The sequence below is a fragment of the Macaca mulatta genome, chromosome 2, assembly GCF_049350105.2.
Source record: "Macaca mulatta isolate MMU2019108-1 chromosome 2, T2T-MMU8v2.0, whole genome shotgun sequence".
In the NCBI taxonomy this organism is placed as follows: Eukaryota; Metazoa; Chordata; class Mammalia; order Primates; family Cercopithecidae; genus Macaca; species Macaca mulatta.
In genome coordinates, this window is record NC_133407.1 from 109,081,856 (window position 1) to 109,109,112 (window position 27,257).

Consider the following 27,257-nt stretch of genomic DNA (forward strand, 5'->3'; position numbering starts at 1 on the left):
ATTGCTGCCATGCAGGAGTGTAAGAAAGAAGGAGGGTTGACTCCAGAGTTTGTGTTCGTTGCCGTTCACCGTGGTCCACAGGGAGAGCAGAGCTTTCACTGGTGACTCTCAGATGATCTCTTGAGACTTTTCTCTAGGGGTTTTTGGGGTAGTGGAAAGAATCTGGGCTTTGGAGTCCAACACACCTTGATTTGAATTTAAGTTTTTCTCTTAGTAGTAATATGACCCAGGGCCACTTAGTTACTATCTTCAGACTTTGGTTTCTTCATTTGTAAAGTAGAGATGATAACTTACTGTATAGTTTAAGCAATAATATTTATAACATATCTGGGATTTTATAAGTATTAATGGGGTACAAACACACATATACACCCTTGCACACATATGTATGTACACCAACTCTAAACGAACCTTACCAATTCTGCATGATCCATATGTAGATTTTTCATCCTAACACATTCTTCCAGGGTCTTGTTCCTGAGGTCATGATTTGTATTTAGCCCTTGATGAATCTGTTGCATTTTCTTCCTCCTCTTGGATTTTGGAAAATAATTTCAGTAGTTAATATTATCCAGTATTCATTGTATGCTGTGTTCCATACACTGTGCTAAGTACTTTATGTGCATTATGTGTTGTCTCATTCAAACCTTAGAGAAGCCTAATGGTGGTGCTGCTGTTACCTCCATTTTGTGGATGAATAAGCTTACTATTTAAAGTTCTACAGTTAGTAAGTTGCATATGATGCTAAAGCTAGCAAACAGATTGTTTGCTTCCTGAATCCATATTCTTAACCAGCACACTGTGTGTTGTCAGATTTTTGAATTCATAGAATTATCAAGGAGCTTGTTAAAGAAAACATGGGAACTGGTAACTGTGGTTGGTTGCAGTACAGAGATTTGGGTGTTTAAGGGGAGAAAGGGAAACTGATTTTTCAAAGAATACCCAATTATACTTTATAAATCTTGTACTGTTTGCATGTATCACCCATTTAAGAATTTTTTTTTTTTTTGGCCGGGGGCTGTGGCTCTCGCCTGTAATCCCAGCGCTTTGGGAACCCAAGGCAGACGGATCACCTGAGGTCAGGAGTTCAAGACCAGCCTGGCCAACATGGTGAAACCCCATCTGTACTAAAAATATAAAAATTAGCCGGGCATGGTGGTGGGTGCCTGTAATCACATCTACTCAGGAGGCCGAGGCAGGAGAATCACTTGAACCTGGAAGGCAGAGGTTGGAGTGAGCTGAGATCACGCCACTGTGCTCCAGTCTGGGCAACAGAGGGAGATTCCATCTCAAAAAAAAAAAAAGAATTTTTGAAAGTATTAAAAAGAATTTTTTTTTTTTTTTAAATTTAGATACAGAATATCGCTCTGTCACCCAGGCTGGAGTGCAGTGGTGTGGTCATAGTTCACTGCAGCCTTTAACCCTTGGGCTCAAGTGATCCTCCCACTTTAGCCTTCTGACTATATACAGGTATGCACCACCATGCCTGGCTAAGTTTTTATTCTTTTAGAGGCAGGGACTCGTTATGTTGCCCAGGCTGGTCTTGAACTCCTAAGCTCAAGTAATCCTTCCACCTCAGCCTCCCAAGTAGCTGGGATTACAGGCATGCGCCACCACGCCCAGCTAAAAGTATTTTTAATGCAAAATATTCAATCCTTGCCTCAGAGATTCTGATTCAGTTGATCTCAAGGCCAGGAATCTTTTTTCACAAGCAACCCAGAGGATTCTAAAGATAGTATATGAATCATAAAACCCTGATATCCAGGGATATAGTTGGAATAATAATGTTAGAGGAAACCCTCATCTGGCTTTGGGAAACATGATCGATTTGCACAACCACCTTTTTAATACTCTTAACTCTATTTTTCACATCTTTGGGGTGAGATGATCTCTAATCTTCAGCCATATTTTGGATGGGGGACTGTTTTGCCTCAGCCATTTAGACTTCTTTTTGGTCTAGGATAATCACATATGCCTGACTACACATTCCTATCTGACCTTTTAATTTACAGTTTTCAATAACGTCACTGAAATGAGACCCATGTTGTAAGAGTTAAGTCCTTAGTAAATCTGACCTCTTTGGTATGAGAGTGTTTATACAAATATGTTTTAGTTATTTTCTAGTGGACTCTGCTGGCCAGGTGGTGGCAAACCAGGAAGGCGTGTTCCGAAGCAATTGCATGGATTGTCTAGATAGAACCAATGTGATCCAGAGTTTGTTAGCTCGTCGTTCACTTCAGGCCCAACTTCAGGTGCGAATGCTTTTTTTTTTTTTTAATTGAAAAACAACACAGCAGAAAATTAAACATCATCTTCAAAACCCAGTAACATAAAATATTCACATTGCCCCCACCCTAACCCAGCTCTTTTTATTTTTGTGTGTTGCCCATGGATGTCACATTTTCCATAACTATGGTCAGTCTATGTATGCACAGTTTTCACTTTTGCCATTTTCCCTTAGCATTTATGATGGTTGTATTGTTGTGCTGTAATTTACTAAGCCATTCAGATTGCTACATTTTTAGTTTATAAATAACACTGTAGAGAATGCATCTGTATATGTTATTATTAACTGGAATTATTTCCTTCATGTTAATTCCTAGTAGAATTACTGGGTTAAAGAGAATACATATATTATTTTCCAAGAGGGTCATTCCAGTTTACACTGACACCAGCAATGAATAAGTAAATCCATTTCATTGAACTCTTTCCAGCATTTGATATTTTAATTTTAATTTTTTTTGTTTTTCCTTGAGACGGGGTCTGGCTCTGTTGCCCAGGCTGGAGTGCAGTGGCGCAATCTCGGCTTGCTGCAACCGCTGCCTCCTGGGCTCAAACCATCATACCTACTCAGCCTCCCACAAAGCTGGGGCTACAGGCGTGTGTCACCACGCCTGGCTAATTTTTGTATTTTTTGTAGAGACAGAGTTTCACCATGTTGCCTAAGTTGGTCTCAAACCCCTGGGCTCAAGCCGTCTACCTGCCTCAGCTCCCAAAGTGCTGGGATTATAGGCTTGAGCCACTGTGTCTAGCCTCTTTTTTTTCTATTTCATTAGTACAAAAGTAGCACCTCAAGATTGTTTCTATTTATCTTTCTCTTATTACTAGCAAGGGATATTGACTCCAAAGTAAGAAGTTTCTGACACAGCTTTGCTTTATCACTAGACTATGCTGATGAGAAAAATAGTTTTTTTCTTCTGTGTATATTTGGAATGAAAAAGACGTAGAGCCCCAATTTCTAAATCACATTGGCATTTGTTGTGAGGGGCAGACAAAATGCATACCACATGGTTTCCTGTTCAGGGAATTAGTAAGCATTCAACTTTATTTCTGACAATTGTATGATACCGAGAAAGAAATTATGGAGGTAAAATACCCCCTTCAGAATGAATGCTTCGTGAATCTTGAAGTCGCACCTGCTAGAGGAGTGCTGTCCCTGTTGGAATAGTCTGTAGTTTGTATTGTGCTATGTCCTTGTCTGTTGGAAGGTCTTCTGAGTGTATTTTTTAATAGAAACAATATTAGGAATGGTTTGGTTCCATGGCTGATTAACCAAAACTTACTTGACTAGGTTCTGCAATCCATATTTTACAATTTTACATGCTATATATAGTATTATGAAACTTAACCAACCTTCAGAGAGTGGGGGCAGGAGCCTCGCCAGCAGCTTTGCCTGCTAGTGTAGGGGCTATCTACTTGTGCCTCTCCACGTCCGCCAGTGAAGGCAGAGTTCTTACCCAGCTAAAGGTCACCAAGGTGGCTCCTGTGCTGTGTCTGAGGGTGGGAATAACTCCTTCTGAGGTGGAGATGAGGTGTCATCTGAGGTAAGCAATGAAGATGGTGGTTCTCAGAGGTGATGGTCTGAGACAAGGTGGGGACCCCTCATCTGTGGTTCGTGGTCTCCAAAGGGGAGTCCATAGAAGGGATTCAGGGGGCCCAGCAACCCCGGGATATTCTTTGTGAAGGTCTGTGTGTGTGTATGTATTTTTGGGGAGGTAGATTAGGTGGCATTCATCAGTTTCTCAAAGGTCCCTGGGACAGAGGGTAAGGTTGGGGTGACTCAGGGGTGAAGAAGTTGAAGGATGATGCATATGAGGGAATCTCAAGGGGGTAGAAGCAGTGGAAGATTAGGGGTGAGAGGGAGGAAGTAGCGGCTGGAATCCTACAGCTGCTTTCACTCTCCCTCCCGACACACTCTCTGAATATAGTCCTGCTGCTGTCCCTCAAGGGAGTGCGGGAGCTGCAAGGCAAAGGTGCCCTCAGGAGAGGCTTTACCGTCTGCCCTGGGCAGGAGACGGCTGCTGCAAGCTGGGGCTCCCTGTAGACAACAGACACTTCTGGCCTGCATCCAGCAACCAGGAACCATGAGATACAATTTGGGGGCTGCTTTTTCTTCCTAAATCATGTCTGCTAAAATCTATTACACATAAATCTGGGTGTGGTTTTTATTCCAGAGACTAGGAGTTTTGCATGTGGGACAAAAGCTTGAAGAACAAGATGAATTTGAGAAGATTTACAAAAATGGTAGGTCATTTCTTTAATATAGACAAAGTTGCTCAAATTTTGAAATAAATTAATATTCTGGATTTAGAACTTTGTCATCTTAATCGTTATCAGCTATTTTCACTTTTTTCTACAGCCTGGGCTGACAACGCAAATGCCTGTGCCAAGCAATATGCGGGAACTGGTGCCTTGAAGACTGACTTTACCAGGCAAGCCGTGCTTTTAAAATAGCGTTCCACATCAGTAGTTCACAGTCCTGGAGCTTTTAAAAATCACCTGGGCAGCTCTCAGACAACAGCAGCAACAGCAGCAAATCTCCAGCGTCTGGGCTTCACTTGAGACCTGTGGAGTCAGGATTTCTGGGAGATGAGGCCCAGGTTCTGGTGTGTTCTTAGCCACCCTGGGAGATTCTGATGCTTGGGGAGGGGTGAGAGCCACCGCTCCACAGTGCTTCTCAGACCTTACTGTGTACCAGAAGCACCAGTCTTGAGATGTGCCTCTAAAAAGCACCCAGGTGATGCTGATGCTGCTTTCAAAGACCACACTGAGTAATGAGGAATTAGAACATTTTGAATGTATTATGCATGCGGTGGCTCTTTTTCTGCTGTGTGGATTCCCTGGGAGCAGAATAAGATTTCTAGTCTCTGCTTTGCTGTGTCCTACCACTTAACCTGGGCTGTGTATTTCTCTTCATATTTCTTGTCTTTGCAACTGGAATTAGTGTGTTTCTTTGTGCCTCCTTTGGTAATATTTTAGAAAGAAAATAGGTATTTCTTGGACCTACAAGTGATTTCTTTTGTGAAGTATCTATATCTTCAGCGATAGTTTTTAAAATCTGTCACTCATTTCTATACCTTATGCTTATTGACCATAAAACAGTGTGAGAATTCAGTGTACAAACCTGTAACTTAAAATTTAACCTCTTTAACCAGAACTGGAAAGAGAACTCATTTGGGACTTATAATGGATGGCTGGAACTCAATGATACGATATTATAAGAACAACTTTTCCGATGGATTTAGACAAGTAAGTTTGTATTTGATGCTTTCCTGGCATTAGGCGGTTGTCTCTTTGCATCGTTCATCACTAATGTTATCTCACACTGAGTTTGGTGAGTTACTAATTTCTTCCTTTCTGTTCTAGGATTCCATAGACTTATTTCTTGGAAACTATTCAGTGGATGAATTAGAATCTCATAGTCCTTTAAGTGTTCCAAGGGATTGGAAATTCCTGGCTGTAAGAAACCATTTTGTATTTTTCAAGTTTTTAAAAGCATTGTGTCTGAAGGTATAGATGGTTTCAGTCTCCTTAATTTAAAACGTTATATGTTGTTTATATTTCATTACATGAAATATAAATACTTAAGTTTTCCAAAGAGGTCAGGCTGAGGAGTACAGTAACTGTGGAGCATTTGTTTTCTTTTCCTCAGAGTGTCTCACACATGCTTTTCGTGTGATGTCACATAAGCAAAGGGGAAGTGGAAGGTTTCTCATTTCAGGAAAACTTCAGTTCTTTTACATTGAGGGAATTGCCAGAGACAAACTTGTTACATGGAAGGCAAGGTTTATTTTTGATGCTTCTCTCCTTTTTGACTTCTCCGTTCACCAGACTCTGCAAGAGCCTCTCTGGATTTTCTTTCCAGTGGGTCAAGTGCCCTGGAATGGAAGGGAGACCTAGTGTTCTAGGTTCTCATCTGGGCATCCTCCTTCCATTTAGCACTCTTTGGCTTGGAGCAAAAGCATGCTTCTTCCGATCTTACCACTTTCCCCATCTAAAGTCTAGGGCAGTTGTGATTGAACCCATAAATAATAATGTTTTGTTGACAAAAGATACTGTGTGTATTAGTTGACAGATGAGGTTTTTTCTTTTCCCAAGCAATGCATGCACAACTGATTTTGCAGCCATTGGTTAGCATTCTTAAATGATTATCTCTTTCTGTTGTCTTTTCCAGTTGCCTATTATCATGGTTGTTGCCTTTTCAATGTGCATTATCTGTTTGCTGATGGCTGGTAAGTCAGCTCCACACATTCTTCCATTTGTTTCTTAGTTAGAATGTTGACCTTTCTTTTACAACATCTTAAGTTTTTGAGTTCACTGAACACTTGATGTTTCCCTATTAAATTTAATGGGTAAAGTGGAGTAGATGAAATTAGTCATTAGATGTGACAGGAAGAAAAATAACATACCTAGTAGTTTGATGGGTTTTTTTTAAACCTCAGATTTCAAAAACATGTTTTTCTTATTACTGTGAACCAATAAGTATCTGAGACAGGTCTCAGTTCAGAGGCTTAAGTTACCAAGGTTGAGAACCTGCCCAGGAAAAAGAGACACAAGCTACGGTAGGATCAGTATCTTGTGCTTTTTCCAAAGAGAGTTTTGAGGACTTCAGTATTAAATGGTGAAACGGTGTACAGGAGGGGAAGGAGGAATGGAAACAAAAGGGGAGGGTAGGTAGTGAGATAAGTGGTCACATTCTTGTGAGGCTTTGATTAGCACTCACTGAATCCACATTACATGTGAAAGGAGAGGGTAGAGGAACAGTCAATTATGCATTCATCTCCCGCTCAGTAAATCTGTGTTTTATGTAAGACAAAGTATAGAGTAGAGGGAGAAGTCAAATCTGCATTTGTTTTGGGGTGGGCGGAGGAATGATTTTCTAGTCTTTGTCCCTTACCTGTGAAAATAAACTGTTAATTTACAATGTCAGGGTGAGGGAGATTCGACAGGACTGTCTTTTAGGGTAAAGATTTTGGGGCCCACATGGAATTTGCTTGTGACAGTTTGTGAGGGTGGCCATCTGGGAGGATATGTGGCCAACTATCTTTGCAGCTGTCTACTTAGGAACAAAAGGAGGGTAGTTTTGTGAGACTCAGTTCCCAAGTTTAACTTTTCTCTTTGGCATAGTAAATTTGGAGTCCTGAGATTTTATTTTCCTTTCACATTACCAAAGTAATACATAGTAATTGTAGAAAACACACGTAGGCAGAAAAGGAGAAAATATTATTTATCATCATACCTTTGAGAGAGAAGCTCACCACTCTTAACATTTTGATGTTTTAATATTTATAAGTGTCTCTGATTTTTTTCAGAGGTGAGATACATATTTTCATTATCTGCTTTTTTTCACTAAGCAGTATGTTTTCCCATGTTCTTAATTGCTAATGGCTGCAAAGTATTCCATTTATAGAATGTATAGTCTAACCAACTCAAATAAATGTTAATGGATTAAGATATTACTTATCATTAAATTTTAATAGGTTGAGAGTAAAATTGCCTAAGAACCTGAGTGGACAAGGTCTTTACTGGTTTTGTTTTTTCTCCTAATATTTTGCTATGTTACTGAGTTAATAAAGCATTTAAGATTAAAGTGTGAAGAATGTATTCTTTATTCTCCTTTGAGTAATGTCCTGTATTTTGGAGGTTTAAGTCTGAGACTTGGTGTATTGTACCTTGGAGGTGCAATCCTAGTCACTCTGAAAGAAAAGGCACCTTCCAGCCTTCATCCTCTATCCTGAATTCATTGAGCCAACCTCTTCTTGCCTGTCTGAATTCCACCATCCTCAGGGCACCATTCATACGCTCCCCTCTCACAGAGTGTCTCTCCCACACGGAAGTCTTCACCTTCTATCTGAATTTCCACAGCACTCCTGGTCCTCTCTCCCAGCACTTTCCTCTTTTAACCTCCTTAATACATAGGGAGTTATTTTTCAGAGGTAGTATACCTCTTTGGTGTACCTGACATACCCAGTGTGTATTTGTTTTTGGATGGTAATGATTTGCATACTTGTTTGTCTTTTTCACTGGATCAGCAACTTTTTGAGGGTCTGTGTCTTACTCATTGCTTTGTCCAGGATATAGTAAACCCTCAGTAAATGTTTGCTGAATTAAGGACTGTTACTCCACCACCACCACTAATTCTGTCACCTTTTTGATAGGGAGGCTCAGTTACCTGTTCGTCTCGGTATTCCTCTCAGTGCTCAGCCCTGTAGACAGTTGTGATGTAGTTTTGACTAAATGCTGAAATGTTGAGTAGGGGGAAAGAGCCATCTTACTATTATTATAGTTAGCAAAATTTTTCTGTAAAGAGCAGGTAGTAAATATTTTTGCCTTTATGGATGGTGTGTGGTCTCTGCTGCACATTGTTTGTTTTTGTGTTTATAACCATTTAAAAATGTAAAAACCATTCTTACCTTACAATACAAAAACAGGTTGAGACATAGGCATTGCCCGGGACGTGACTGCGGGTTTTGGGGCAGGAAGGAAGAGGCAGCATGTGCAGGTTCCTCAGCGGCCAGCCCTGCTCTCATTTTCTCTCTAGATCCTCTGCCTTCTTTCCTGAAAACATACCCAGTGGATGCCATTTTTGGGGAGCCACTGTACTGTTAAATTAGTTAATTTTGTTGTTCTGACTATACCCACATTTACCTAAAGAACCTCTGGGGAGGCAGGAAAGTCAAGACCAAGGGCTCTGCCTGAATAAAACGGGTGATTCCTTTAGGGTGTGTCCAGCAGAGTGGCCAATAAGGAACTGCCCTTTTTTTGTCCAAGAAGAATTTTAAAACTCAGAGCCATGAAAATTAGCAGTTATGCAAATTTGAGTATATTTTGCATAAAAAGAGATTGGATGCTGTGGATAGTAACATCTCATGTCAGTTAATTGTTATAACGAACTTTGTGACATTTGGGTGTGGCAATATCTGATTTCTAGCTCCTGCTGTGGTTTTCAAAGAGAATAGAAAACAAATGTAGCATGATCTCTGAGGGCTTGTTAGGAAAGAGTCTGGAGACTGGTTTCTTCCCTGGTGTGCTCTCTCACTGGCCGTTATTCCCTGTATGTGTTTCTCCGTCTGCAGATGAGGCCAGTACTGTTGCAGAGAGAGAAGCTATTCTCTAGGTTCAGCTATTCAAGGAGTAAAACAAAGTAGATCTTTGCCCATTGGCCTGCTGCTAACCTTTATGAACTTCGGACTTTGGAAAATGCGTATCAGCAGAGTTGGGCTAAATATGTCATTCAAATATGTTATTGGTTGGGTGCTGTGGTGTGTGCCTATAGTCCCAGCTACTCAGGAGGCTGAAACGGGAGGATCATTTGAGCCCAGGAGTTCTGGTCTGTAGTGTGCTATGCTGATCGGATGTCCGCACTAAGTTCAGCATCAATATGGTGACCTCTTTGAGCAGGAGATCACCAGGTTGCCTAAGGAATGGTGAACCAGTACAGGTCGGAAACAGCAGGACAAAACTTTCGTGCTGATCAGTAGTGGAATCGTGCTTGTGAATAGCCACTGCACCATAGCCTGGGCAACACAGCAAGACCCCATCTCTAAAGCAAATGTTACTGACTTTTGTTTTATATATTTATGTATGTGCAAAAAATACCCTACAAAATATATGTAACTTCAGAAAAGTTTTGGATAACTTATGTTTGGTATTCATAACTTATGAATATTAAAATTTTTTGTGCAGGTATTTTGATAATAGCTCATATCTGTTACAGAACTATAAATTAAACAATAGTTTTTTGTATTATTAAAATATACTAAAAGTGATTATTATTTGTATAATATATGAAATCGTTTAGTCCAGTGGTTCTCAAAGTGTAGCCTCTTGATCGGTAGCATCAGCATCACCTGGGAACTAGGAACTTGCTGGAATGCAGATTCTTGGGGCTCAACAGTTGATGCTTTATCAAGCCCTGCAGAAGATTCTGGTACTAGCCAGGGTTTGAGAACCACCGGTTTAAACCTTAATTAAGAGGTTCTTATATTTTTGCTGTGAATGTGCTAGTAAACTTTAATGTTGCCAAAATGTGCTAAACAGCTGAAAACTGGGTCTGATATCAACAAATGCCTTATTTAGCTTTTTGTTTCTTAATATCAACAGGTGACACTTGGACAGAAACACTGGCCTATGTGCTCTTCTGGGGAGTTGCAAGCATTGGAACATTTTTTATCATTCTTTACAATGGCAAAGATTTTGTTGATGCTCCCAGACTGGTCCAGAAGGAAAAGATAGACTGAATTTGTATTTGTGGAAAGCGGCTTGGCTTGGAAGATTCCATTGTGCAGAACTGGAGTCTTTACTGACCCGCTTTCCACATCAGCCCAAGGTCTTTTTAATGCCTTTATCCAAAAGCACATCTTGTGCTCCGTGCAGGATGATGACAGAATTGATCTGATGTTACTGCCTTGATGGTCTCTTTGCTATTGGGACAGTTAGATTTATAATTTGAAGCTATTCTGTAATTAAAATATAACCTGAATTCAGCTTGCAGAATGGAAGCTGAATCTGTTCATTGGATTCTATTGATTGTCAGTTTAATCAGCTGTTGCAGAATAAGTAATATATTTTAAAAACCTAGCTCCTTTCATTATTTAAAACAGCAAAATTATTTTTGTAGCTCAGTTTCATTATTGTCCTTGTAGAAGCAGTCACTGTTAGCAGGCATACTTTTCCACACATCTTTGGACTTTTCTTTAAAAGTTCAGTAATAAGCTAACTGTGTTTATAAAATGTAAGTCTCTTACAGACATCAAGTAGTTTGATGAGACAGTCTGTGACTTCATGATAGGAAAGAGGAGGGGATGTGGTCTGGGGTTCTTTTAAAGTCTCTGGTGGGCTGCCTCATGACTTTAATCAGCTTGAGCTGCCAGTGCACCAGCAGTTTAGATGTGATGAGAGAATTCAGATATACTTTATCTTTTTAAAAAAGTGTAAATAAAATCAAAGAATGTAAAGTCTATCTCTTATGCTAGAGGTCCAAAGCCACCTCTGTTTTAAAGATTGCCCCAGTGTGGAAGATGCCCATGACTGGTCAGCTACTTCCTCCTGTACATTTTGGTTTCTTTGAGGGTCAGTCATTGAGACATGCAGGCCTCTGAGAGGGTCTTGTTCTAGATTTCATATTGCACTTGGGGGGCAACAGCTGCTTTTCCACGCATGGTACTCTTGATGCTTTTCACTCTGTCAAGGATTTTGTTGGCTGTCAATAAATGTGTCTAAAACTTAGTGCTTCCAGGTAGTTATAGTTCTCCAAATCAAGGACCAACTTAAACATTAATTTATGTGCAAAAACAAACCTGAAAAATATGCTTCGGAAACTGTGCATAGTTCTAATTGTAAGTCAGATTGTATATTCAAATTGTAATTAAGAGATTTAAATATTAGAACAGTATGTAAGGTAGTATAATTACCACTATTTTAAAACAATTCATTTAAACACTGCTACAATATTTCAGTGTTGTGCTTGAAAATATGTACAGTTTTTTTTCCAATATTAATACCTTATGTTGTCCTTAAATATTTCTAAAAGCGCCTTTATTTCAGCATTACCTTTTTTTCATCATTATCTTTTGTAAAACATTGATACAAGTTGTTACTTTTAGAAACTCTAAAGGAAATAATAGCTGGAAAACCCTTTGTAGCTTAAAATCAGTCATTAAACTCACAATAGGGTAAGTAAATATAGCCATCTGTTAACATGTAAATAAGCATAATGTGTTCCAAAGATGGAATATTGAAACTTAGTTCATGTCTGCTGTAAAATATTATTTAAATGCTGCTGGGCATTTCACTTAAAGAACTTAATGTCAACAACTACAACAAAGACCAAATCTGAGCTGCTAATGTGGCTGCTTTGTAGGGAATGGACTAATCAGTGTGTTAGATCTTAAGGTATCAGTATTTCAGAATCCTGCGACGATTTTATTTCTAAATTCATGTACTGTATGTCCATAAGTGAAAATAAAATGTCGTATTCTTTTCTAACTACTGTTGGTATCATTCATGTACTTTGAAAGTGATGTTTTTCTTTTTGATCTTAGAATATTAAAAATCATGCAGAGTGATACGGTTTGGCTCTGTGTCCCCACCCACCCAAATCTCATCTTAAATTGTACCTGGTGGGAAGTAGTTGGATCATGGGGGATGGTTTCCCCCATGCCATTCTCATCAGTTCTCACGAGGTCTGATGGTTTAAAAGTGTTTGGCATTTACCCCCTCGCTCGCTCGCTCTCCTGCCACCATGTAAGACGTGCTTTGCTTCCCCTTCACCTTCTGCCATGATGGTAAGTTTTGTGAGGCCTCCCCAGCCATGCAGAACTGTGAGTCAAACCTCTTTTCTTTATATGTTACCCAGTCTCAGGTAGTTCTTTACAGCAGTGTGAAAACAAACTAATACACAAAGCAATGCATGATCATCATAGAAAAATTGGAGTAAGCAAGCAAATCAGTAGCTTCTGCAATCTTGCTTTCCAGTTACCATCACGTAAGAAATTTTGTATCTCCTTATAGTTATTTTTTTTAGTTACAGAGAAACCCAGGGAAATACTTAAATGTAATGTCTATAAAAAGGTGTCCCCCACCTTCAAACTGTGATTTGTTTTTCAAAATGCTATGAATCCCAGCTGATGTGGGAAAATATTGCTTGTTAGAAAATGACACCTCCACAGGAAGGTGTCAGCATGAGGGAAATAGTGATGTGAACACATTGGTACCTAGTGATGGCAGCAGTGGGCTGTCTGAAGTGGCTGCTGCCATTGTGCCGGCCTTGGCAGGGAGATGTGAGTGGTGACGGCAGGAGGGGCTGCAGGGGCAGCAGTAATGATGGTGAGACCCCTGTGCCTCATGTTCCCTGTGCCCTGTGTCCCTGCGGCAGCCGACTGCACTGCCCCCACCCCTGTATGGCTGAGTGGGTCCTGCCTCCAGGCCCGGAGCCACCACTGCTCTGGACCCTGATCCACGTTACCACCACTGTTGCTTGCTGTTGCCGGGATGGCGTGGGGAGGAGGTGGACAGTCCCCAGAGCCTGCTGCAGGGATCCCCCTGGAACCTGTCCGCCTGGGGGCTGCCGCAGTGGGGCCAGGCTGAGTTGCCTGCCGATGGGGGAGCAGCGTAGTTGTGTATGAAGGAGCAGGCAGAGAGGGGTCACAGGCGGAGCTGGGCTTGGGGTGGTGCCACGCTTGTACATGAGGCACGGGGACCACGCCTGGGACGCGGAGCTGGGGCTGTCCTTTGGGGGCCTGGAGTGGGAAGTGGGAGTGGTGCTCACTTTGGGGACCCAGCCAGTGGCATGGCCACTGCACCCTCCCTGCTGACTGGTGCCGGATTCCTGCACCTTGGGAGGAGGCTCTGCACAGGGCTTCCCAGGGCCGGATCCCCAGGATCTGCCCCACAGCGGGGTGACCTCTGAGCCTGATGATCCCTAGGACCAGGCCCAGGGCCTGTAGGCTGCTCCTGGAGGCACCCCTGCTGGGCAGGGCTGTGAGCCAGGCAAGGGGGAGCACCAGGCCACCTCTGAGCACTGGGACCACGGGAAGAACTTGTGGTGACGTCCCCCCTGCTTCAGATGCCAGCATGGCCCCCAGCAAGGAACCGGAACCCCCACCCCAGACTGTGAGGAGGCGTGGCCAGAGCTGCCTGCACGTTCCATGGAGCAAGTGGGAGACTCACTTTCCCAGGCACAGGACCTGGGTGTCTCTGCACTCTGCATCCTCAGGAGCCAGATCTCAGAGTGGGGTTGGGGCTGAAGCCGGGCATTGTCACAGCTCAGCAGCGTGTGTGCACGCTTGGGGCAACACTGAAACGCCATCCCCTGCCACGTCGACCCCTCTGGACTTTGGGAACCAACAAGCACTGGTGGAGGGGAGGGGAAACTGAAGGGTAGGCTAAGGGTGTCTTGGTGCTGACCTGCAGGTGCCCCTTGGTGCAAGCAGTCTGGGCACCATGGATGGCTGCAGGAGGCAGACAGGCTCCTGGGCAGAAGGGGGCAGGTCCCTGGTGAGGCCCCACCTTCAGGCCAAGGACAGCCTGGAGGCTGGGGACTGGGCTGCCAGTTCCGTGGACCTGACTGGAATGGGAACTTGTGCCTTTTCTGGTCCCACCTATGGCCGCCTATGGGCCAATTGGCATGCAATTTCTCCCTTCTGAGGCCCATAAAGGCCCTGGGCTCAGCCAAAGCAGAGCAGAGACAATGGGACAACCAGCTGCGGAGAAGAGCTACCCTCTCTGCTGATAGCTGAACACTTGTTGGGATGACCTGCCTGGAGAGAGGAGCTACCCTCTCTGCTAGGAGCTGAACACTCATCGGAACACCCTGGCTGCAGAAAGGAGCTACTCCCTGCAGGTCTCCTCTGAGCTGTTCTGTCACTTGATAAAGCTCCTCTTTGTCTTGCTCATCCACATCTGTGCACATACTTCATTCTTCCTGGCCACAGGACAAGAACTCAGGACCCACCAAATGGTGAGGCTAAAAGAGCTATAACATGGCCCAGCGCGGTGGCTCACGCCTGTAATCCCAGCACTTTGGGAGGCCGAGGCGGGCAGATCACAAGGTCAGGAGATCTAGACCATCCTGACTAACACGGTGAAACCCCGTCTCTACTAAAAATACAAAAAATTAGCCGGATGTGGTGGCAGGCGCCTGCAGTCCCAGCTACTCGGGAGGCTGAGGCAGGAGGATGGCGTGAACCTGGGAGGCAGAGCGTGCAGTGAGCAGAGACCGTGTGCCACTGCACTCCAGCCTGGGCGACAGAGTGAGACTCCGTCTCATTAAAAAAAAAAAAAAAAAAAAAAAAAGCTATAACACAAACTGGGCTAAGACACCCCTTGCTCACCACATTGCGCACGAAGAGAAGGAGAGAAGATCTGCAGCCCTTCGAGGAACCCAGACCTGGGAGTTCAGTGAGTCAGGGCTGTGACTCCCTCTTTGGGGCCATGCAGTTCCTAGCATCTTCAGACTACTGGGCACCACTGTCTTGGGCACTGGCAGCCGTGGAAGCTGTTTGCAGTGCATGCCTGGTCCAGCTGCAGCCTTGCAGAGAGCCCGCACCCATGCCAGCACTTGGAGCTGCCCGCTTCTCTGCAGCAGCTGGTGTGTCTAACTGGCAGTGGTTGGACCCCACGCTTACACACCCCTTGCTGCTCCATACCTGACTTGCCCTTGGCAGGCATGGGATCCAGGCCGGTAGTGTGAGCCGAGCTCAGCCAGGCAGGCTGAGTGGGTGGAACGAGCCCAGCAGGCTTGAACAAAACTCGGGCAAAGGCACCACTGGCCACAGAGGTTTCCAGCCAGAAAACCAACACCCCAAAGATCCTGTAACATTAGGAGGACCCTCACTCGTGGGAAGTGAGATGAAATTCCTTGGAAATGGCTTGCTCTTATGCCCATGTGCTCGCTCTCGTTCTCTCTCTCTCTCTCTAGCTGAAATTTGGAGCACTTTTGGAGTAATGTGGGTTCTCTATTAACAGTTGTTTTCTGACAGTGGATCAGAAAAAAAAATATATATATATGTATATATATCTTGAGAATAAATTATATATATATATCAGGATAAATTAAATATTTAAAATATTATCTTCCCATAATTCATTTTTCCAGTTTCCTAGTGAAATAATTTCAAAATTTGGTCATTAATTTGAGAATTAATGAGGTGTCCTTGTACTCCCAACCAGGGACTGCAAGGGATGTGAGATACGTTCCAGCTCTGAATGACCTCAGTGCGTCTATCACTGCATAACAAATTACTCCAAAACTTACTGGCTTAAAGCAACCCATATTTATTCGTATTTATCATCTCACAGTTCCTGTAGGTCAGGAATTTGGGCATGATTTAGCTCTGTCCCCCATTTCAGGGTCTCCCACAGGCGCCAGTCAAGGTTCAGCTGGAGCAGGATCCATTTTAAAGATCACTCTCGTTGTTGGCAGGTATATTAGTTCGTTTTCACGCTGCTGATAAAGACATACACAAGACTGAGGAATTTACAAAAGAAAGAGGTTTAATTGGACTTACAGTTCCAAGTGGCTGGGGAAGCCTCACAATCACGGCGGAAGGCAAGGAAGAGCAAGTCACATCTTACGTGGATGGTGGCAGGCAAAAAAATGAGAGAATGAGGAAGACTCAGAAATGGAAACCTCAGATAAAACCATCAGATCTCGAGAGACTTACTCACTACCACTAGAACAGTATGTGGGAAACCACTCCCATGATTAAATTCTCTCCCACTGGGTCCCACCCACAACAGGGAATTCAAGATGAGATTTGGGTGAGGACACAGCCAAATCATATCAGCAGGATTCAGTTCCTTGTGGGCTGCTAGACTGGTCCACTTGCTGGCTATTAGCTGAAAACCTCAATTCCTTGCCACGTCGGCCTGTTCAACATGGCAACTTGGTTCATCAAGTCAGCAAGAGAGAGTCTGCTAGCAAGGAGGAAGTCACAGTGTCTTTTTTCTTCTTTCTTTTTTTTTTTTGAGACGAAGTCTCACTCTGTCGCCCAGGCTGGAGTACAATGACGTGATCTCAGCTCACTGCAACCTCCTCCTCCCGGCTTCAAGCGATTCTCCTGCCTCAGCCTCCTGAGTAGCTGGGATTATAGGTGCCTCCACCGTGCCTGGCTAATTTTTGTATTTTTAGGAGAGACGGGGTTTCACCATGTTGGTCAGGCTGGTCTCGAACTCCTGACCTCAGGTGATCCACCCACCTCGGCCTCCCAAAGTGCTGGGATTACAGGCGTGAGCCACCACACCTGGCCAACAGTGTCTTTTATAACTTAATCTGGAAATTGTTATCCCATTACTTTTACTGTATTCTATGCACTAGGAGTCACTAGGTCCAGCTCGTTCAAGAGGAGGGGAATAACACGAGCGCATGAATACCAGGTGGCAATCTTTGGGGGCCATCTTAGAAGTCTGCTGACCATAGTAAGGAGCGAATACAAAGGTGAAGTGCAGAGCTATTGCTGGAGGGAGTCAGGTGGCTTCCTGGAGGAAGTGGGGCTTATGCTAGGACCTAGGTGTTCTGGCTATCTAATGCTGTGTAGCAAATTAGCCCCAGAAAGAAAGAGGGGGAGGGAAGAATGGAGGAGGGGGAGGGAGAGGAGGGACACAGACACAGCAGGTATACCATGAACGCCCTATCCAGGGCAGCTAGTTGAGTTCCGCAGAGCCAGGGCACAATTCTGCTATTATCCTTAACTCCTGGCTACGTTTCCTTCTTTGGAAGAAGTGTTGGGAAAGGCACCTAGCTTGTAAGAATTCAATATTCCACCTCAATCTAAAGCTTTACTGTTTTCCTCTGTATGCTTTTGGGCATCTGGAGCATGGTTGGGGAGAACAGAACTTGCACCTTGGAAACCCGTGCTCTCCTTCCCACTGCCATCCCTACATCTTCCCAGAGATGACCACTAGCCTTGCATTTCTTCCTAGTTTAGCACATAGTATGTATCACTAGATACGTAATGTCTATATAATGTATATGTAATATCGGTATTGTTTAGTTTTGCTTTTTTTGAAGTGTCTAGAAATGGCATCATTCCATATGCATGATACAGCTGGCCTTTGAATTCGGCATTGTTCTAAGATTCATTTACACTGATGGTTATAGCTTGAGTCCAACCTGTTGTTGTCTGCCTTGTTTATTTGTTTGTTTGTTTGTTCGTTTGAGACAGGATCTCTCTCTGTCACCCAGGCTAGAGTGCAGTGGTGCAATAGCTCACTGCAACTTCTGCCTCCCGGATTCAAGCAATTCTCCTGCCTCAGCCTCCCAAGTAGCTGGGATTACAGGCATGCGACACCATGTCCAGCTAATTTTTGTATTTTTAGTAGAGACAGGGTTTCACCATGTTGGCCAGGCTGGTCTCAAACTTCTGGCTTCAAGTGATTCACCTGCCTCAGCCTCCCAAAGTGCTGGGATTATAGGCGTGAGCCACTGCGCCCGGCCAACTGTTGTTTACTTTGAATGACTATATTACAATATATGTATTCATTTGGATCTATTTATGATGGTCATAAATAATTTTTTGTCTAGTCTAATATTGATGGATATTCTGGTTGTTTTTGGTTGTTTGTTTTTGCACTAAGTACTGCTGTGAGCATTGTATATGTCTCCACCTCACACCGGAAATGGTATTTCTATGCTCCATGCCCAGTGGTAGAATTATAAGCCTGAAATATATAAGGTAACATGAAATTCTCTTCTAAATTGCTTGTGCCATTCATATTGCTCCCAGTTCCACATTATCACCAATGCTTGGCACTGTCAGACTTCCTAACTTTTTAATCCAGTAGGTATAAAAATCGTATCTCAATTTTGGCATTTCTCAGATCACTAATGAGATTGAGCATCTTTTCATAGTTTTGACATTCTTTATATTTTAGAAAATAATTATTTGTTAGTTGTATATACTATAAATATCTTCCCTCTATTTTTAACTTGTCTTTTCATTTTCTTATGACTTTTGATGAACCAAGTGTATAAATGGTATTGAATTGACCAGTGTTTTCCTAGCACATTTTGTGCTTATGTAAGACAATATGATGTCATCTGACAGAGTCCAGCGTTCTTTTTCCTCTAGAGTTATCCAGTTGCTGAGGATGTTGTTGAATCTTGTCCCTCCTGGTCTGCAGTGCCACCCCTATCGTCTCTCAAGTCCGCTCTACTTGTGGGTGTTGGGGCTTTCTATTCTCATCTATTTGCCGGTATGTTTTCACTGCTGAGAACGCATCTTGCAGGATGGTTCTGTCGCTGCCGTGAGCTTTGGGCTCCTCAGTCTGTTAGGCAGAGAGCTTGATGTCATGCATTTTCCTGACCTGCAGTACGGTTTTGGAGTAATGTGGGCTCTCTGTGTTAACACTTTTCTGACAGTGGATCTGTGGTGAGAACTGTTTGCAAACACTGGATTACACAGAGTTATCTAACCTGCGGGACTTGTCAGAGGTTTGAGAAGTGACTCTCCTGGAGGAGGTATCTACCGTGCAGCAGCACCCAAACTTTGTAGCCTGTGGAATCTTTTGTTCCTAGAGCATCTCATAGGACCAGCCTTCATGGGATTCATTTTGTGCAAGGCCAGCATGGAGGTGACTACTCTGGCCTTGAAGCTGAAAAACATGGGCTGTAATCTATTTGGACCTCACTTGAGTATTGAATCTGATGGCACCTTAATGCTAAATTTTAAAATTCTCATCCAGGTGACAGTTCCCTAAGATCCATGCACACACACGTACATCTGCACTCACCTCCTGAGAGATCCGGGTGAGTCTACGAGTGGGGAGTCTTCCTTGATGTCCAGCTGTCATCCTTTCCTGCCTCTGGCCTTGTTCCTCTGGGCTGGACATCCATGTAGAGGCTCCACGATGTGATCTCACTGGGGGGACCAATTAGTAAAGGGCTGTGACATGTTTAAGTGAATTCCCTGGTCCCAGGTGAAGGAGTTAGATGGTCTGTTTGTTCCTAACACTTGCCTTGATAGATTATTCTGAGCAGGAATTTGCTTTTTGTTTTTGTTTAGCCAAAAGTCCAGGTGTTCGTCTTTCTCCACTCACTATTTTCAGTGATGCATGCCTATTGCTCTTTATTCTAGTTGTACAAACCTAAAGTATCATTCACTAAAATACTGTGTTAACATTTTATGTCCTAAATCAAGCTCCTATTAGAGTTGGGTTCAAATATAGACTGACATTAGGAAAAGTAGAAAGTATAAGTGGTAAGTCATGTTTAGCAGAATTTAGGATGTTCTCTCTGAGCTTCTGGGACCAGATTCTCCTGGGTTTTGTTTTTGTTTTTTTGTTTTGAGACAGTGTCTTGCTCTGTCACCCAGGCTGGAGCACAGTGGTACAACCTCTGCTTCCCAGGCTCAAGAGACTCTCTCACCTCAGCCTCCCGAATAGCTGGGACTCCAGGCATGCATCACCAGGCTTGGCTAATTTTTATATTTTTTTGTAGAGACAAGGTTTTGCCATGTTGCCCAGGCTGGTCTCGAATTCCTGGGCTCAAGCAATCCGCTGGCCTGGGCCTCCCAGTGTTGGGATGACAGGCGTGAGCCACCACACCTGGCTGCTCCATTCCCTGTTGATCCCTCCTCTCTACTTTACAATGCTGTGAGTCAGGAATTCAGGCATAGGTTGGCTGGGTGATTCTTCTGTTCCAGATGGCACTGATGGAGGTCACTCAGTGGGATTCATTTGACAGATTGGCTGGTCTGTCTGGCCCAAGCTAGTCTGGTGCCCAGGCATGGCTGGAAGGTGGACTGAGCTGGTCCTGTGAGCTGGAGTACAGCAGTGTCAGGGTGGTGGGCCTTCATTCATGGCAACTTGGAGCTCCCCAAGTGAATGTTCCGGCAAACCAGGTCGAAGCTGCATGGCCACATGATCTAGCCTTAAATGTCAAATGGTGTCCCTTCTATCATACTCTTTTGGTTGAAGCAGTCACAAGCCCACCTAAATACACGGACCCTATCCCTCCATGGGAGAGGTGGAAAAGCACGTGTGGCCATGTCTGAAAACACGTTGGAGTTCCTGTAGGCCTTGGTCGGAGGCCCTCTTCACGTATACTCACCCTGGATGACCTCATTTAGACCTGTGACTTTAAATAACATCTCTCCACTGTGACTCCCAAATTTATATCTCTAGCCCAGACATAACCCAACCTCCAGATTCTTATGTTCAACAGGCTACTGGATATTTCCACCTGATTCACAGACATCTCAAACCTCACATGGTCAAACCACTCCTGAGTTTTACTCTGTAGGCCAGCTCTGTTCCCCACTTTCCTCATCTCCGGAAATGGCACCAGTATCCACCCAGCAGGTGAAGCTCTTTATCCCCCTTTCCCTTAGCTGGGCATCCAACCCAGCAGCAAGACTTGGCAACTTTCCCTCCAAAGTATAGCTCAAACTTGCCTATTTTTCTCCATACCCATTCCCACATCCATGCTGCCATCATCTTCCATGGGTTTACTACAGTAGCTTCTGAAGTGATTTTCCAGCCTCCCCTTATGCCCCACTCCCATCCATCCTCCGTGGCAACAGTGATCTTTCAAATATAAATCAGATCTTGCCAGACCCCACAGTGAACCCTCAGTGGCATTCTGTTTCTCTTCAAGGAAAATGAAGCTCCTTGCTGTGGCCTGCGAGGCCTTATGTGATCTGGCCCCTGCTCACTCCTCCAAGCTCACTTCCCATCACTTGCTTTCCCATTCCAACCACAGGCCTCCTCTCTGCTCTTTCCCTCCTCAGGGCCTTTGCACCTGCTGTCACCTCTCCTGGACAGACCTTCTAGGAATTTTAATGACTCATTTGTTCTTTAAATTTCAGTTCACAAAGCTCCTCAACCGCTTAAAGTACTGTCCTGTTAACGCCACCACATCGGGCCATTTATTTGCTTCTTAGACATGATCACAGTCTGTAATCATATCATCTATTTGTTATGCATCATTGTCTCTCTCCTTTTCCAGAATGTAAGTGCCATAAAGGCCAGCGACTGTGTCTATCCTGTTCACCATTGCCCCGGCGCATACCAAGGGACTGGTTTGTAATATACTATTTGGGTGATCTCAAAAAAGCCTGATCCACCCACTCTGCAGGAGGGTGAATAATAGAAAAGTGACCCACATGTAAGAGACTGGTCAGGAAATTCAGGTTAAGAATTTCCTATTTGTAGATCCACTTTTTGCCTTGCAAAGGGATGTGTAAATCTGTTATTTTTTTCTTCCCCTGACTGATACAGGGCAGAAAATCGGCTTATTTAATTCTTTACCCCAGCTTTTCTACTGATAAAGTGGCATAAGTTAATTTTTCCATGCAAAGTAACTCATACAAAAATCAAATACAATAGTTTACACACTCCTCCCCCTCAGGTGAGGCTCTGAGGTCACATTCAAACCTCATGTGGTTGTGCACGGCCCTGGCCAAAAGGAGACGCTGAGATGGGCAAGACTGCCCGGGATACTCTCAAAAGGAGTGGCAAGATTCTGCAGCAATTCCAAGGGGCTCACATTCTGTTTTAAATCTGGCCAATTAGAAATTTTTTTTCTAACTTTTCTTGTGGACTCTCTCATCTTCCCATGATAGACTTCATCCACTGCATTGGTGCAGTCTCACGGGTTACATGAGGAGGTTACGTGGAAAAGCGTGGTGGAAAAAAAATTTGGATGGATTTGCCCCCTCTTATTTTCCATTTTTTCAAAATTAGCTTGTGTTTCTACATGAGGAAAATCTTGTGTTGAGAGAGGTCTTAAACTGTATCCAGTAAGTGACAAAAGCAAATCCAAAAACAAAAAACTGTAGATACACTTGCTTAGTTATTTACTATGACAATTGCTAAAAAACAAATATTTCCCTACTCAATTTCTTGGAACTAAATCAAGGTTTACTATGTTTCCAGTAAAAACAGAAAACTTTCCGGAGTCCATGATCTGGCCATCGCGCCATGGCGACTACTAAGGGCACAGGGATGGAATGTCCCTTTTTCTCTCCAGCTTATTGGAGGGTGAGTGGACAAATGTCGACATGGCCACTTTTGTGCAGTACCTAGGAAATGGCTAAGAACACTTTTTGAGATAGGATTGATTACTGGCTCAAGAGGATTCTTGAGAAATGCTCTGCTCTTCATGAAATTCACAGAAACGAGACATTTTCATCTGGAGCACATTATTCTGTAACAGTGGTGCTTCATCTGTTTGAGTTCCATGAGCAGAAACTATTCTGTAGAAGTAGCTCTTCCATATAATTGGAAATGCTCAAAAATGCTTTTTTAAAATTTATTTATTTTTTGTTTTTGTTTTTGTTTTGAGACGGAGTCTCGCTCTGTCACCCAGGCTGGAGTGCGGTGGCATGATCTCGGCTCACTGCAAGCTCCACCTCCTGGGTTCACGCCATTCTCTTGCCTCAGTCTCCCGAGTAGCTGGGACTACAGGCGCCCGCCACCACGCCCAGCTAATTTTTTATATTTTTACTACAGATGGGGTTTCACCATGTTAGCCAGGATGGTCTGGATCTCCTGACCTCGTGATCCGTCCACCTAGGCCTCCCAAAGTGCTGGGATTACAGGCGTGAACCACTGCGCCCAGCCCAAAAATGCTTTCAAATTTTGTTTTGTTTTGTTTTTTGAGACGGAGTCTCGCTCTGTCGCCCAGGCTGGAGTGCAGTGGCCGGATCTCAGCTCACTGCAAGCTCTGCCTCCCAGGTTTACGCCATTCTCCTGCCTCAGCCTCCCGAGTAGCTGGGACTACAGGCGCCTGCCACTTCGCCCGGCTAGTTTTTTTGTATTTTTTAGTAGAGACGGGGTTTCACCGTGTTAGTCAGGATGGTCTCGATCTCCTGACCTCGTGATCCGCCCGCCTCGGCCTCCCAAAGTGCTGGGATTACAGGCTTGAGCCACCGCGCCCGGCTCAAATTTTTAAGTCATTTTATAAAATGAAAATATTCCTCAATGTACCACCCATATCCTTTCTTTTTTAAAGGGGTCCTCTCGATTTGGCTGCACATTGCAATCACCTAGGGAGTTCTGGGGGCTATGGAGGCCCAGGTCTTGCTTCCAGAAGGTCTGATGGGTGGCCCCAGGGTGTGGTGTGGGCATCTGGAGTTTTAAATGCTCCAGAGGTCGGAATGGGTTGCAAGGTGGGGACACTGAGTAAGGTCATGATATAGGACATTCATCTTTTCATTCCTGAGGCTACCTGGTGTTCAAGGCTTACGCCCCCCGACTGATGGCTGATCCCAGGTGGCCCCGAGTTGTAAGACAGTGACCGTGAGTGGGGGTTGAGAGGAGGGCCAGACCCTCCAGGATTCAGAGCAGACTCGGTGCTGTGTTTGCCATTGAGTGTGCGTGCTCTTCAAGCCTGGACAGCAGGGTTTTTTTGACATAAAAGAACCACCTGATAAGAAGATTGAATCCGTGGGGTACGTGCTGGCTCATACATTTGAAAGTCAAGTGATCTTTTGATAACTGGACAATCAGGTGAAGCTGGAAGTATTGATGAGATGGTTGCTGAAGACAGTAGAAGACCTTTCTAAAGCCTATTTTTGCTGTAAGAGAATTTTACAGCATAAAAATAAAAAGACATCTCTGGCCAACGTCCCAAGTGAGTGTTTGTGTCTTCAAAGACGTCTGTGCAAATATATCCGCAGAGACTCTCCAGAATTCCATAGTCTCAAGGAAGCACTGGACGTTAGAGCAGGAAGGGACCTGCTCACTTTAGGGGTAACCTTGACCTACTTTATTGCAGTTAAAAAAAGAAAATTCTCAGGGTGGACTTGAAGGGGGCCAGCCCCTCCACACCTGTGGGTATTTCTCATCAGGTGTGACGAGAGACTGAGAAAAGGAATAAGACAGAGAGACAAAGCATAGAGAAAGAGCAGTGGGCCCAGGGGACCGAAGCTCAGCATACAGAGGACCCGCAATAGCGCCGGCCTCTGAGTTCCCTCAGTATTTATTGATCATTATTTTTACTATCTTCGTGAGAGGAGTGTAGCAGGGCAACAGGTGGGGAAATGGTCAGCAGGGAAATATGTGAGCAAAGGAATCTGTATCATGAATAAGTCCAAGGAAAGGTACTGTGCCCAGATGTGCACATAGGTTAGATTTATGTTTCTCTTTACCCAAACATCTCAGTGTAGCAAAGAGGAACAGAGCAGCATTGCGGCCAGCGTATCTCGCCTCCAGCCACAGGGCGGTTTTCTCCTGTCTCAGAATAGAACGAATGGGAATGGTCAGCTTTACACCGAGACATTCCATTCCCAGGGACAGGCAGGAGACAGAAGCCTTCCTCTTATCTCAACCTCGAAGAGGCCTCCCTCTTCCGCTACTCCTCCTCAGCACAGACCCTTTACGCATGTCAGGCTGGGGGACGGTCGGGTCTTTCCCTTACCATGGGGTCATATCTCAGGCTGTCTCAGTGGGGGGAAACCTTGGACAATACCCAGGCTTTCTTGGGCAGAGGTCCCTGCGGCTTTCCGCAGTGCATCGTGTCCCTGGTTAATCGAGAATGGAGAATGGTGATGACTTTTACCAAGCATACTGCTTGTGAATATATTGTTAACAAGGCACATCCTGCACAGCCCTAAATCCATTAAACTTTGATTCAATACAGCACATGTTTCTGTGAGCGCAGGGTTGGGGCTAAAGTTACAGGTTAACAGCATCTCAAAGCAGAAACAATTTTTCTCAGTACAGATCAAAATGGAGTTTCTTATGTCCTCCTTTTCTACATAGACACAGTAACAGTCTGATCTCTCTCTCTTTTCCCCACAGGGACTAATGTGATATCAGAGATACGGTGTGTCTTCAGCTACAAGATGCTCTGTTTGAATTATATACATTTCAGAAAACTTATGTACAGATGAATCATTTAAAATGAATTGTAAGTGGTATTGTGGTCTTGATAGAGTTGGCCACGATGTCCAAATGTAATATTAAGCCTATGGGAAAAGTCAGATCCACTTCTTTTTTTTGAGTCAGAGTCTTGCTCTGTCACCCAGACTGGAGTGCAGTGGCATGATCTCAGCTCACTGCAACTGCCACCTCCTAGGTTCAAATGATTCTCGTGCCTCAGCAGCCGGAGTAGCTGGGATTACAGGCCTGTGCCACCACTCCCAGCTAATTTTTTTTTGTATTTTTAGTAGAAACGGGGTTTCGCCATGTTGGCCAGGCTGGCCTCGACCTCCTGACCTCAAGTGATCCACCTGCCTTGACCCCCAAGGTGCTGGGATTACAGGCGTGAGCCACCATGCCCAGCTAAGATCCACTTTCATCCTCACAGTGGCTCCTGACTCCTTTTCCAATGCACCAAGACACCACGGAGGGATGTCTGCGCAGACTTCTAATGTGGTTTGCGGTTGCAAACTGTCGTTGGGGCAATTTTTTGTAGAAAGGTCTGGTCCTGGACCCACTGTCAGAGAACTTAGAGAAAGGTTCCCTGTGGGGGTCCCAAACAAAGATCTTCTTTCTTTATAACCTGTCATCCTAAGATTTAAAGGGTGGAAGGGGAACACAGAAATTGCATATTCACTACAACTCAAAAAAGAAGATAATTAATTTTGCACCAGTGACAAATATGTCATCTTAGGCACTTCGAAACTCCTTAAATGGATCTAAAAATATTTGTCCTCTAATATTTTGGTGTCTCTTCAGCCAAAAACAAAAATTGCTTAAATTTGGTCCCATAAGAATTATAGTCATATTTTAGTTCGCAATGTGCCCTAATTCTAGGACTTTCCTGGAATGAAGGACCGCCATTATCTTTGAGACTGGCTTTCATAGCCCGCCCCCTTCGATGATGAGGAGGCAGGCGCCGGGGAGGAAGGGCGGCCTCCGGAGGGTGTGCGTTCTCCCAAGGGAGTCTTCTTCCTGCACACCTTCCTCATCTTGTTTAGACACTCAGGAAGTTGACGGGCTGAGCACTTCTGGCTTAAGCATTTGAAAAAGCAGCAGAGGAGTTTCCGCCTGTAACTAGTATCCGTAAAACTGTGAGCGGCTGGGAAGCCCACATCTCAGGCCACGGGGGCCGCGTCTCCCCTCTTGAGGTGATGCAGAACAAAAGTCCCCAGGGCCACCAGGGGGATGCACATGGTGGAGGAGGCCACAAGCAGCCCAATGACAGCCAGTGCATAGGCCGGGTAATCTTTGGTCACAAGCTGGCCCTGAAAGGAGAGACTGAGTGTCAGCAGAGAGCACCTGCTGAGAGCACTGCCCCTGGGCCTCAGGGCCGCCACCCGTGATGCGGAGGCGGTGTGATGTCGGCAGAGAGCATGTGGGGCCGGTGTCCTTACTCCTGGGGCCACCAGCTCTGCAATTCACTAGCACATGTGCCAGGGGCCTAACCGCCCTCACCTTCTTTTTCTTCCATAAACTAGGAATAATAGTAACTACTTGAACCAGTGGGTGTAGAGCTATTGTTTGGAGCTACCCATAATAAATAATCATGGTAATAATCAAGCACCTTACGTCTAAGGCAACATTCAGGGCACCTAAAATATAGGGGACTA

At 44.3% G+C, this 27,257-nt stretch overlaps 2 protein-coding genes across 11 annotated transcripts in view; one reads left to right on the plus strand and one right to left on the minus strand.

Annotated features, from left to right (window-relative positions):
• SACM1L (SAC1 like phosphatidylinositide phosphatase) overlaps positions 1 to 12,267 on the plus strand; it is a 56,170-nt gene extending 43,903 nt beyond the window's left edge. For all 3 annotated transcript variants that reach the window (NM_001194852.4, NM_001357303.2, XM_077990837.1), the window contains 7 exon segments: positions 2,114 to 2,252; positions 4,455 to 4,524; positions 4,640 to 4,712; positions 5,436 to 5,529; positions 5,647 to 5,739; positions 6,455 to 6,512; positions 10,384 to 12,267. In NM_001194852.4, coding sequence (NP_001181781.3) covers positions 2,114 to 2,252; positions 4,455 to 4,524; positions 4,640 to 4,712; positions 5,436 to 5,529; positions 5,647 to 5,739; positions 6,455 to 6,512; positions 10,384 to 10,520 — 664 coding nt within the window. In that variant the 3' untranslated portion in view covers positions 10,521 to 12,267.
• A 3,768-nt stretch (positions 12,268 to 16,035) lies between these two features.
• SLC6A20 (solute carrier family 6 member 20) overlaps positions 16,036 to 27,257 on the minus strand; it is a 48,385-nt gene continuing 37,163 nt past the window's right edge. For 4 of the 8 annotated variants that reach the window (XM_001114484.5, XM_077992298.1, XM_077992301.1 and 1 more), the window contains one exon: positions 25,273 to 26,912. In XM_001114484.5, the coding sequence (XP_001114484.2) occupies positions 26,763 to 26,912 (150 nt within the window). In that variant the 3' untranslated portion in view covers positions 25,273 to 26,762. Of the gene's footprint in view, positions 16,229 to 16,257; positions 16,352 to 19,512; positions 19,641 to 25,272; positions 26,913 to 27,257 lie in introns of those variants that run through there. The other 4 variants (XM_077992303.1, XM_077992302.1, XM_077992304.1 and 1 more) reach the window with 4 other exon arrangements.